The 13,073-nt window shown below is 38.9% G+C and overlaps 1 protein-coding gene across 2 annotated transcripts in view; it reads right to left on the bottom strand.

Annotated features, from left to right (window-relative positions):
* The window catches only part of Zranb1 (zinc finger RANBP2-type containing 1), a 56,935-nt gene that overhangs the window by 5,873 nt on the left and 37,989 nt on the right, over nucleotides 1-13,073 (bottom strand). For both annotated transcript variants that reach the window (XM_036196271.1, XM_036196279.1), the window contains 4 exons: nucleotides 12,460-12,647; nucleotides 8,417-8,570; nucleotides 5,770-5,841; nucleotides 4,771-4,969 (listed from right to left, as the gene is read on the bottom strand). In XM_036196271.1, the coding sequence (XP_036052164.1) occupies nucleotides 4,771-4,969; nucleotides 5,770-5,841; nucleotides 8,417-8,570; nucleotides 12,460-12,647 (613 nt within the window). The remainder of the gene's footprint in view (nucleotides 1-4,770; nucleotides 4,970-5,769; nucleotides 5,842-8,416; nucleotides 8,571-12,459; nucleotides 12,648-13,073) is intronic.

The following is a 13,073-nucleotide window of genomic DNA, read 5'->3' as shown; positions in this document are numbered from 1 at the left end:
TTGTCAGCGGTGACTACAATAGGATGTATAATTTAAGAAATAGTGACAGGCCGGGCACCTTCAACCCCAGCACTCTGGAGGCAGAGGCAGGTGGATCTCTGTGAGTTTGAGCCAGCCTAGTCTACAGATCGAGATCCAGGATAACCAGGGATACACAGAGAAACCTTGTCTGGGGAAAAAAATTACTGACAACTGAGACTTATTAAAACCTCAGGGCTAGAATGGGCTGAATGGTTAAAAACACGGCTGCTCAGAGTATCCTGGTGCGATCCTCAGCACCCCATCATAACCATCTATAATTCCAGTCCCAGGGATCTGACACCCTCTTCTGGCCTCCAAGAGCACTTGTGATATACAAACATACACACAGGGAAAACACTCAAACACACAAAATAACAAAATAAATTTACATTAAAAAAATGACTTTGTCCCCCAAAGATATCATTAATCAGAAAATAAAAGCCACAGGTGGAAGAAAACATTCACCGATCACTTATCTGAAGAGGGACCTGTATCTACAACAGAAAACACAATTCTCGAAACCTGAGCATAGAAAGAATGCTAGGGCCTAGCTTAATAGTAGATGCTTGCTTAGCATGCCTGAAGCCCAGATCTGAGTACCAAACATCAAGGCATTAGAAAAAGCAGGGAAATTAGAGCGATATTCACCAAAGATGATTTATGAACAATAATAAGTACGTGAAAAAAAAATTCAGTACCATCAACCAGGAGAGCAATACAAATCAAGTAACAGTGAAGATAGCACTTCACATGCACAAGAATGACTACAACCAGAACAATAACAAGTATTGGTGGGGATGTGAAAAATGTGGACTCTTGATATAATACATACATTGATAGAAACTTAAAAGGGTCCTGATACTGTGAGACAGAGTTTGGCCATTTCTTAAATGTTAAATACAGATTTATTATATGCCCCAACAATTTCCTTCCTGGGTACCTACACAAGGAAACAAAAATGCTTTGTTCCACAGCGGCTTATACTTGTCACAGTTGAACTATGTGTAAGAGCCAAACTGAAAACAACCTAATCTCCTTCCATTGTTAAACAAGTGAATAAAAATGTTTGGCTATACTATTGAGTATGCTTTAGTCATAGACCACATATTTTGAAATTCTATTTATATGAAATATCCAGAAAAAAAATGTTCAGGTACAGAGAGTAGATTAAAAATTAAGCCGAGCAGTGGTGGCACACACCTTTAATCCCAGCACTTGGGAGGCACAGCCAGGTGGATCTCTGTGAGTTTGAGGCCAGCCTGGTCTACCAAGTGAGTTCCAGGAAAAAAGTGCAAAGCTACACAGAGAAACCCTGTCTCAGAAAAAAAAAAAAAAAAAAAAATTCCCTGCAGCTAGGGCTTGTGAAGCAGAAGGTACTAAAAAAAAGAGACATGAGTTCTCTTTTGAGGTGATAAGTGCTCTATAGCTCTATTGCAGTGGTGGGTGTTACTCCTATAAATTAAATAATAAGCAGTGAACAATATGCTTTAAACATTTTTGAGGGCAAACAGTACTTCAATAAAGCTACTGTTTTAGAAAATATATTAGAAATTCAGCCTTGAAATTTCTAGACATCTTAGTCTAGCTTTTTAGTATTTTGACTATAATATTGATGGCAGCCCAGTATTAACTATATGTATCCAGAGAGGGCATAGACATATATGCATCTATACTTCCAAGACATTTGTAGCAGTCTACACTGAAGAAAATAAAACTAATTCAAAATGACTACCAAATAAACGGTAACGACTCTAAAAGATCTATAATGATTTTTCCCCTTACTGACCAATTCCCCTACCTGTTCCTGAGAAATGGGATAGACATTTCAATGAAGTAATAGTGTCAATTGCCAATTAGACACAGTCTAGAATTACCTGGAAGAGAGTCTCACTCAATGAGGGCTCTCCCAGGCTGGCCTATACGGAATTATATTGATTGTGTTAACTGGGTTTAGAAGACCATTCCCTGGACAGGACAGCAGGATTGTACAGAGTGCAGAAAGAGCTGAGCACCAGCATGTGTGCACTGATTCACTGCTCTCCACTTGACTATGAATGATGTAACTAGTTGCTTCAAGTTCCTGCCACCCTGACTTTCCCTACAGTAATAGACTTTAATCTGGAATTGTGAGCCAAATAAACTCTATAAACTGCTTTTGTCCAGGTGAACAATCTTTCATCTTGGAAGGAAATGTAAAAGCAGACGTTTATAGGGGGTGAAACACCAGGATATTCTAAGGAAAGGTGAAATACAATGGGAAAGCTGTTAAGACAGGTAGTTAACTCAAAATAGCTTCAGAAAGTCCCCCAAACTGACTAGATTCATTAGGCCCTCTCTCCCAAGAGTATATAAACAGTAAAGGTTGCTAAGACTCAGACAAGCCCAGTTGTCTGTAAGAAGCAGAGACCAGGCAAACTGCTGTAAGAGGCTCAGACCAACTGAGTCACGTGAAAAAACCTGTTGAGTTCCCTGAGCTGCCATCCATGCTGAGATGGGCTTTAGTCATTTCTGGTCCTATAAGTAATCCCTCACCTATATTCCTATAAGTAACCCACCCCCCAATAAAACTCATTGGTTCATCAAGCTGGACTTTCCTTTGGTCTGTTGTGGGCTCCTTTTCTGGGGTGAGTAGACTTGGATGTTGTCTCCCCAGGAAAAGTCCATCACACAGCACCAGGTTATTTGATCGAAGTAACAGGAAAGGAAAGGAAGACAAAAGCAAGGACAATATTGTCTATTCAGTCTAGAGAACATTTGCCAGATCAGATCACAGGTGTCTAACAGAACTGCATGGCTACAAACACATAAAGACATAAAAACTAACCAAAAGTGATACAAGTTCACCTAACAGTGTGAACAGTGCTTTCTCAGTTCTCACTAGGGATTTTCAGGGCTGAAGACAACTCCCTGTTGACCTAGACTATGTAAATTAGCAATTCATTAAAGAGAGCAGCTCTAAAAAAGGAGCCATACAAGTGATATGTTGGCCCTTCCTCTCCTAATCTAGACAAGGACCCAAGTTTGCTCTCCAATCTCATTCTGCCAGGTAATTAATAGTCATGTGTTGAGTTTAATGAACAAATTAGTCACTGAACCATAAATCAAGAACAGTCCATCATAATCTTTATCCTGAACCTATTCCCAAGATAGCGGAAGGAGATCTCTATGATCTGTGCTTTCTATATGAACTCTAAAACACCAAGCAAAGGTATCTGATGGCAGAGATTCCAGAAGATGGCATCAAGGCATACTTTCTTCTTTTTCTGCAGGAGGTGGGGTGGAGAGGGGGGTGGTGGTTTCAAGACAGGGTTTCTCAGTGTAGCCCTGGCTGTCCTGGAACTCACTCTGTAGACCAGGCTGGTCTTAAACTCACAGACATCCCCCTGCCTCTGCCTCCTAAGTGCTGAGATTAAAAGCATGTGCCACCACTGCCCGGCATCAAGGCATACTTTCTAGCAGGAGTCCTGTCTGCATAATAGCTCCAGGTCTTCACCATGAAGCATACATTAGAATCAAGACTACTTGAGAGTTCTGCTGCATTGACACAATGCTCCAAGTTTCTCAAAATGAAATGGCCCTACCTAGCTCATTTATGTGCTCTCTTGCTACCTCTCTCTCCCCATCCTCGAACTAGACTAACAGAACCTAAAATAACTCAGTCCAATTCAAATATAAATGTCAGAAGATCTCTTACTATCAGCTTTAAGAAGCAGGCAGAATAGCCCCAAAGCTACTATTAGTAGCCACAAATGTCTTTTAAAAATTAAAGAGTGGAAAATAAAAGCTTCACAATTAGGAAAAGGAGTTAATCAGCTACTAAAATTCACAATTCATTTTCAGCCTTACAAGTTGAGTCAATTACTACCAAAGGACAATCCCCAAGCTGCTTTGGGTGATGTGTTTAGTTTTGTGTGGGGAAAACTTTTTGAGACAGGGTCTTCATACACAGCCAAAAGGTGTCCTTGAACTTAGTCTTCCTGCCACTTCCATCTAAGGTGCTAGGGTTACAGGTACACTACTATGCCCTGATCCAGACTGCTTTTCAAAGCAAATTTTGCAAGGTGGTAGATTTACCACAGTCCAGATTTGGCTTTCCAGCTAAGAAGCTAAATTTCATCAGAACCAGAGAATAATATACCCACCTTATGGGGCAATCACATTAAACTTACAAGGTAGACCTATAAAAAGGGGGAGAAAACAAAAACTGCCATCACAAAAACCAAACCAATCACATCCCCACAGTATAGGCAGACACACATTCTCTCCCCCACCACCTTGAGTTAAAAATAAACTTTTAAATTTTTTTTTAATGTAAGACAGTCTAGAGAGATGGTTCAATAGATTTTTGGTTGGTTGGCATTTTTTGTTGTTGTTTTCTGAGACAGGGTTTTCTATGTAACCTTGGCTGTCCTGGAACTCACAGGGATCCACCTGCCTCTGCCTCACAAGTGCTAGGATTAAAGGTGAGATGGCTCCATAGTTAAAAGTTACTTGCTGCTCTTTCAGAGGACCTGGGTTCAATTCCTGCACCTATATGACAGCTCAAACTGTAACTTTAGGTCCAAGAGATCCAATAGTCTGGCTTCCTTGGGTACTAGACACATACATGGTATAGATACAGATTCAATAAAAATGCCTATACACATTTAAAAAAAAATTATACTTGAGCAGAAAAGTAACCCACTATTGTAAGGAAATTATCTAGCAAGCACAGTTGTAAAATGAAAACAGGGAAGGGTGCCAGCTCACCAATGTGAACAGTCATGCAGGCTGTCATGCAGGGCTTTCCGCAGCACCGAGTCTTTGTCATAAATGCCCCAGGTAGCTTGTAGTACTGAGTCAAGTAAACAATCTCCGGCAGTCCGGTTCCAAAGTGCATACAGTCGACTGTCCAAACGTGTAGCCAACTCCAAGGACCAGTTTATAATTGGAGATTCTTCCTCTAGCTCTAAAGGAATTTAAATAATACATTCATTTTCACATCTACACAGTTATAAAGAAGTATTTAGTAGACTGAAAATATCATTTACATATAAGAATACATGCAATTTATTAACGTAAACTTTCTAAATACGAAAAACATATTGTGGTTCTGGAATAACTTATTCAACTTCCAAATCCTTTAAAATCTTGGCTAACACAGAGATATATTCATTCTAGAGTAAGTAGTAGAAAATGAATTTTGTTAAGCTTTAATTAATATTTTTATTTGTTCCCTCTATCACAGTCAAAGGCTCTGGATATCTTTTTTGTTTTATACTGCTGGTTTTGGAGTTGTGGGTCAAATTTAGGGCTTTGCATATAAGACAACTATAATACTGCTCTTAAGGACTCTACATTTTTTTTTTTTAATTTTTTTTTTTTCTGGAGCTGAGGATCGAACCCAGGGCCTTGCACTTGCTAGCAAGCGCTCTACCATTGAGCTAAATCCCCAACCCCAGGACTCTACATTTTAAATTTAAAACAAGGCAAGACAGCTATATAGTGAACCACTTACTACATTATAAAAAAATGAAATGGGCTGGCAAGATGCCTCAGAGGTTAAGAGCACTAGCTGCTCTTACAGAGATTCTGAGTTCAATTCCCAGCAACTACATGGTGGCTCACAACCATGTATAATGAGTTCTGATGCCTTCTTCTGTCTTGCAGGCATACGTGCAAATAGAACACTTTAAAAATATAAATAAAATAAAAATTAAAGTTAACTGATTGGATAAAAGGTAAATTACACTATTCATATCCATTTACCTTTTTGAACATCTCTATCAAGCACCTCATCAAATAATTTTTCTTGAACTGTTGGAGGCAAATCTTCAATATCTGCACAGAAAAATCAGGCTTAAAAGCAGTTTCTCATGTTTAATAACTTAATAAACTAAATACCAACTTCTAATAAAAATGCCCCTTTCTACTGAAGTTGTCAGATATCTGTTTAATGTTGTATGTAATATGACTATGTATATATAACTTCCTGCGTTTCACTACTAAAATTCTTAAAGTTAATATAAAAAATAAGGTGTAAACAAATATTTATAGAGTATTTGTTCTTTCTCTTCATATGGGCTACTCCTGCACAAACCTGCCCTTTTTCTTTTTTTGGTTTTTCGAGACAAGGTTTCTCTGTGTAGCCCTGGCTATCCTAGGACTCACTCTGCAGACTAGACTGACCTCGAACTCAAAGATCCGATGACCTCTGCTTTCCAAGAACTGGGATTAAAGATGTGTGCCACCACCACCAGATTTAAAACAGTTATTTTCAAATTTAAAAATTTTCTCATAAAAGTTAATAAACCATGAACTTTGGCACACAATGTTTTTGTAACCCTCCTCAAGGATTCTATGTTCTATTCAGATTACTTAACAGAGCACTCTAGTATAATAAAAAGCATTACCCTTAAAAGCCCCTGGGAGCAGGGAGAGTGGCTCAATGGTTAAGAGAACTGGTTGCTCTTGAGAAGAACCCCAGGTTCAATTCCCAGCACCTACATGATGGATTATAATCATCCTTAACTCCAGTTCCAGGGAAACTGATGCCCTCTTCTGACCTCTGATGGCACCAGGCACACTTGGTGCACATGTACACTTGCAGGCAAGACATTCATACATATACATTAAAATTTTTAAATCTAAAAAATATATAATTTCTTGTTTTTTTTACTATTTTAATTTTTTAAAATGGCATTTTCAATTCTTTAAAAAAACAAAAGACAAAACAAAAAACCCTATGTATGGTTTGGCAAGATGGCTCAGCAGGAGAAGTCACTTGCAACTAAGCCTGATTACCTGAGTTCAAATCCCCAAGACCCATATGATGAAGGAGAGAACCAATTCAGGTAAGCAGTACTCTGACCTCAACAACAAACCATGACTAGCACACATGCACACAATAAATAATAAAGTTTTTTTAAGTTAACGCCTTGAGATGAGCTTAATACACAGTACATTTAAATGAAATTTACTGATTGTAAAAGGTTTCATTAGCTAGGTGTGGTGGTGCAAACCCTTAATCCCCCAGCGTTTCAAGAGGCAGAAGCAGGAGGATAACTGTGAGTTGGAGGCCAACCCGATCTACAGATCAAGTTTTAGGACAGCCAATTACATAGAGGAACCCTGTCTCAAAAGAACAAATAAATAAAAATAAAAATAAATAAATAAACAAACAAACAAAGGCTTCATTATTAACCTTTCCCACATGTAAAAACATTTGACTACAAAGGTGAAAATACTTGGGTACCAGATAGAACATTTACTTTAAAAAAAAAAAAAAAAGAGCCAGGCAGTGGTGGCGCACGCCATTAATCCCAGCATTTGGAGGCAGAGGCAGGTGGATCTTTGTGAGTTTGAGGCCAGCCTGGGCTATAGAGTACACAGAGAAACCCTGTCTCAAAAAACAAAAACAAGACAAAACAAAACAAAACAAAACAAAAGTTCTTTGGTGTATTTATTCAATATCAATTCACAAAAGGCAATCTTCAGACACTTTCAACTATTAGAGAATTAAAAACATTAGCAAATGCTTCATAAGTAGCAGAAATTAATGGATGAAAACCAGTGACATGCTCAAAGGTACCATTATTTTTAATTCAAATAACCTAAGCCATTAAAAACCTTTATCCTAATCCCAATATTTAGTAGTAGCCAATGGGTATATAGTTTCAAAACAGAAAGACTTGAAAATCAAGGGAAAATTAAAAAATAGGAGACTAAACACATACCTTTAATCCCAGCACTCAAGAGGGAAATCTCTATGAGTTCAAAGCTAGCCAGATCTACACAGCAAGTTCAAGGCCCAGCCAGGACTATACAATGAAACTCTGTCTCAAAAAAAGGAATGGAATATGGTGGCTTCACACCTATAATTGCAGCACTCACATGGATGAAACAGGAGATCCCTGAAAGTTCTAGATAACCTGAACTACAGAGTGAGAACTTGTCTTCAAATAAAACTAAGGCCAACAACAACAACAAAAGTCATTTGCTGTCTTCTAACCAAAGTATCTGTTTATAAACAGTTATTGCATGAGTGATTTCAAGCATAAACAGAATAGTCAAATCTTAAGACCCTAACCTATGGGGCTAGTGAGATGGCTCAGGAGTGGATGAGCGCTGGCTGCTCTTACAGAGGACCCAGACTTGATTCTTAGCATCCACATGGCAGCTCACTATTTCTAACTCCAGTTCCAGGGATCTGATGCCATCTTCTGGTCTTCATGGGTACCAGGGACACATGTGGGGTACTGATATACATATAGGCAAAACACTCATACATACACATAAAATACAAAAATATTAAAAATCCCAACTTACTTGCTTTCTTACAAAAACATTTTTACCTCCACATAAAAAAGTAACTTAGAAAATAGAGATTGCTTTTCATAATAAATTTTGGGGTTACCTGCTGGCAATGTAAATGTTACAAGGTCAGTCAGAAAATAGCAAGCAAAATCTCCCTTTCTCTGGTGAAGAGAAGCAGCTATTTCTCTCCGGATTTGTTCTGTCAGTTCAGGACACACCATTGCTGGAATACACTTTGCTGCTTGTTGAGATACCTTAAATACAGAAAGAAACTTCCTTCTGTATCTTATTTATCAAGAACAGAAACAAAATACAACAGCACTTAAATGAGCAAAATTTCCCCCAAATTCTTTTTTTTTTTTTTTTTATTTTAAATATACTACTAGGTATTATTTCCTTTGCCAGTGGACATGTATATCATTGGGGCAACTGTTCAAAGAACAGTTATTAAATGCAGAATGGCAACAAATGGTACAGAGTCCAACTAGCATTCCAATTGTATTTAATGTGTGGAACAGGAAATGATGGTGCACACTGTGATCATAATCACTAGGAAGTCTGTGGTGGGAAGATCAGGAGTAAGAAGAGGCCAGCCTGGGCTACATCTCAAGCCCTCCTTCCCCCCCAAAAACATCTTCTATGGAAACTCTTTAAATCACAGAAAGGATATCTGTTAGTAAGTGGCATGGACACTGAGTGAGCCAGTCAGCTCTGTTCTCTGTTGTTAGAAATCTGGTGAGAAAAAGCTAGCTATCACCTTACTTTTTAAAAGCCTCCTTCCTACCATAAATGGGACCTGGAGCAGCATGTCTTATAGTAAGATACTAAAAGTGTGTTTTGCTAACGATGTCATCTATGTATTACCGCTGTTAAAGTAAGGAGCCAGAGATGATAGCTCAGCACAATTAATACAGCTATAGGACTCTGTATTTTGATTTTATCAGATTCCACTGACTGCCAGTAACTATGAAAATTTTCACTATATTCTAGCTCTATGAACCCAGAAACTCAAAAGTTCAAGTAACTGAAAATCAGGAATCAATTATCAGGTATTTTCCCAATTACTATTTGTCAGAGAACACTGCTAAAATGAATACCCAAAAGTCTTTTTAAAAAATAATATGGAATGAACTCTGAATACATTTCAAGAGAAACGTGAAACAGTCCCTTCACCACCATCATCAAACCTCAAACCATCCTCCCTTAGGCCAGTTGTATTTAACCTGAAGTCCAAGTACTGGGAAAGACCCATGGAGTTCACTACATAAGAATCTTTCTTTTCCTTAGCCAATGGCCTTAACTATAAGGCATTTTCTTGCAATGGACATGATAGGTTGTAAATTCTAAGCCAGAATCAGCTACTCATGCATGCATGACATACACACACACACACACACTTCCCCCCACTTTCCCTCTCTCCCTCACTTGCTCGCTGGTTTTTTTTTTTTGGGGGGGGGGACAGGGTTTCTCTTTCTCTGTGTAACACCCCTGGCTGTCCTGGAACTTGCTTTATAGACCAGGCTGGCCTCAAACTCACAGAGATCCACCCACCTCTGCCTCCTGAATGCTGGGATTAAAGGCATGTGCCACCACCACCAGACCAACACACAGACATACACTATCTTATAAGTCATAAATTTGGTTAACTTAACACAATTCTCCACCTAGCTTACTTCACATGATAACTTCTACTCCCCCTCCAGAAATCTGATGAAATGGAATTTGAGGTATAGCTCTTTTGGCAGACTGCTTGCCTTGCATGCACAAGGTCCACCCCTAGCACAACATAAACTAGATGTGGCGGGGTTAGAAAGTCAAAGTTATCCTCAGTTTCATAGCAAGTTGCAAGCTAGACTGGGATACTTGCTATCCTGTGAGGGGAAGAAGGCAAGGCAGAAAAGGAAGAGCAGGAGCAGGGGGAGAAGGAAACTTGATGAAATGTGATTTGCTAAGCAGGAAGGGAAGATACCTCTCAAGCTCTTTCCTATGTACTCAAATAGTCATTTACTCACAATATACTGAAATACCCACTCATTTCTCCACTTCTCTAGAAACTCAATAAAGGAAGAGTCAACATCCTTATAATTCTATCCTTCTGAGCCACAGAGCTTGGCACATAGCAAAGGCACTACTAAATATTTCTTAGTTGAATGAATGAATGTGTGTTTTAATCAAAACTAATGAATGACTCAGATATTATGGAGAAAAGTCCTGCTTCAAAAGGCTATATTGCTGGGAGCAGTGATGTACATCAGTAGCTCCATCAACTCAGGAAACTATATGCTATGTATTTCAAAGCTAGATGTTGTATGTATAGGGGATCATGGCCAGCCTAGGCAACACAGTAGTACCTCATCACAAAAGGGAAAAGAGAGCTGGGCAGTGGTGGCACATGCCTTTAATCCCAGCACTCAGGAGATAGAGGCAGGCCAATCTCTGAGTTCCAGGTCGGCCTGGTTTACAAAACAAGTTCCAGGACAGCCAGAGCTGTTACAACAGAGAAATTCTGTCTCAAAAAACAAAACAAAAAGCGTGCGTGTGTGCGTGTGTGCGTGTGTGTGTGTGTGTGTGTGTGTGTGAGAGAGAGAGAGAGAGAGAGAGAGAGAGAGAGAGAGAGAGAGAGAGCGCGCGCGCGCACACGCTGGTAAGTAAGACAGGCCTACAATCTAAGCACTTGGGAGATGGGCAGAAGGATGAGGAGTTCAAGTAGTAGTCCTTGGCTACCTACAACATTCATCCTCAGTTAACGAGACCCTGTCTTTTAAACAAACATGTTGTACAAATCTCTAATCGGTCTTATTAAATAAAAAACTCAAGAGCCAGGTATTGGGGTGAATGCTGAAAGATCAGAGAAACAGAACAAGCCATAGCCACCTCACCTGGCCAATTCCTCAGCTGATCTTGTTTCCTCAAACTGGAAGCCTCTGTGTCCTCATCCAAATGGATCTGCTGCTAAAAGCCTAAAAGCTTAACAGCTTCTAGTTCCTGGTCCTCATGCCTTAATATACCTTTTTGTTTCCTGCCATAACTTCTGGGATTAAAGGATGTGTCTTTCCCAAGCAAGACATGAGATCTCCAGTGCTAGGATTAAAGGCATGTGTCACCCATGCCTGGTTGTTTCCAGTGTGGCTTTGAACTCAGAGATCCAAATGGATCTCTGCCTCCAGATGTGTGTGTCATTTTCTGGCCTCTATGTCTATCTAGTGGATGTTCTGTTCTCTGACCCCAGATAAGTTTATTAGGTTGCACAATATATTGGGGAACACGATATCACCACATTTCCCGTTTTGTCTAAAATAAAAAAAGCTTATATAACTAATACAAGAAAAACTATATCCAATAAGTATATACAATATATACAGTCAAGAATTACACTGGAAGCTTGGAAGCTGCAGCATGGTGAGATAAGGTTAGCTGGTATCTATTCCTATTTCCCTGATCTCTAAGGCTTTCACCTCTATATTTGGTTCTGTGTTTTTTTTATTTAATAAGACCGCTTAGAAATTCGGCTACACAAACAAACAAAACAAAAAATATCTACCACACCAGGGAATGAGTACCATTTAAAATACAATTGAACGGGCTAGAGTATGAGATGGCTCTGTAGTTAAAAACACTGAGGATATAGATTTGTTTCCTGGCACCCACGTGACATCTTGCAATCAACTATAACTCCAGTTCCAAATGGATGTGACACCATCTTCTGGCCTTCAAGGTCACTGCACTCATATTGTGCACACACATACATACAAGTAGGCAAAACACTCACACACTAAAATAAAAATAAATCTTAAAACTCTTAAAAATCTCTTAAATTTAAAACGATTTTTAAAAGCAAGGAAAAAAAGTTTAAAACATGTAAGAATAGTTTGGGGAAATGTTGTAACATTAATAACAAAACATTAGGACTGAGGATAAAGCTCAGTGGTAAAACACTTGTCTAGTATGCACAAGGTCCTACATTCAACCCACAGTATAGCAATAAAAAATAAAAGTTAAAAAAAAAAAAAAAAAAAAAAAACACCAAAGAACTAAAGAACCCCTTCAATATAAAAGAACATTAAAGCTGGTAACAGTTCAGTGGTAACATATTTACCTAACACATACAAGCCCTGGGTTCAATAACCAAAATGCCACACTTACCTCTGTAAGCAGTATTGCTAGCATGTCCTGCCTCTGAAAGCGTATGGCCAGGTGTACCAGAGTGTAGCCAACATCAAAAGCAGAAGGTCGGTTCAGCAAGCGTACTTCATCTGCAGTGAGCTGGCGTGCAATGTCTCCTCCTGATGACTTGTATGCTTCTATGGCTGCTAAATCACCTTCCACAACCCCTGAAACAAGTACCAAGATAGAAAAGCACTTAAATCTACTTTTCTTCGAAAGTCATATATAGGTGAAGCAACCACACTAAACACTTTAAACATTCCTTTATACTTCTTGGATCCTGGGGCATCATTTACATGTCCTAAGGAAAATAAGGAAAATTAGTATTTTCCTACCATTTCACATTTTCTTTCCATAACTTGAACTGCCTGGTTTGGCACTTACCATCATGACTAGGCTCCAAACTTTGGCAGGCTTTAAAGAACTATTAGAATAGAGTAAATGAATTAAAAATGAATAAGGACAACCTAGTTTGAAAAACTAGACATCACTGAAGAAATGAGCCATTATTGTCTTGCATTCATCCTGACAGCAAAACCCAAAGAGATACACATGTGCTTCCAGTTGGTGTTTGGCTATTTTTAAAGCAGAAT

This window comes from Onychomys torridus, chromosome 1 (assembly GCF_903995425.1).
Source record: "Onychomys torridus chromosome 1, mOncTor1.1, whole genome shotgun sequence".
Lineage (NCBI taxonomy): Eukaryota > Metazoa > Chordata > Mammalia > Rodentia > Cricetidae > Onychomys > Onychomys torridus.
Note: the sequence above shows the minus strand (reverse complement) of the source record. Positions and strands in the feature narration are given on the sequence as shown.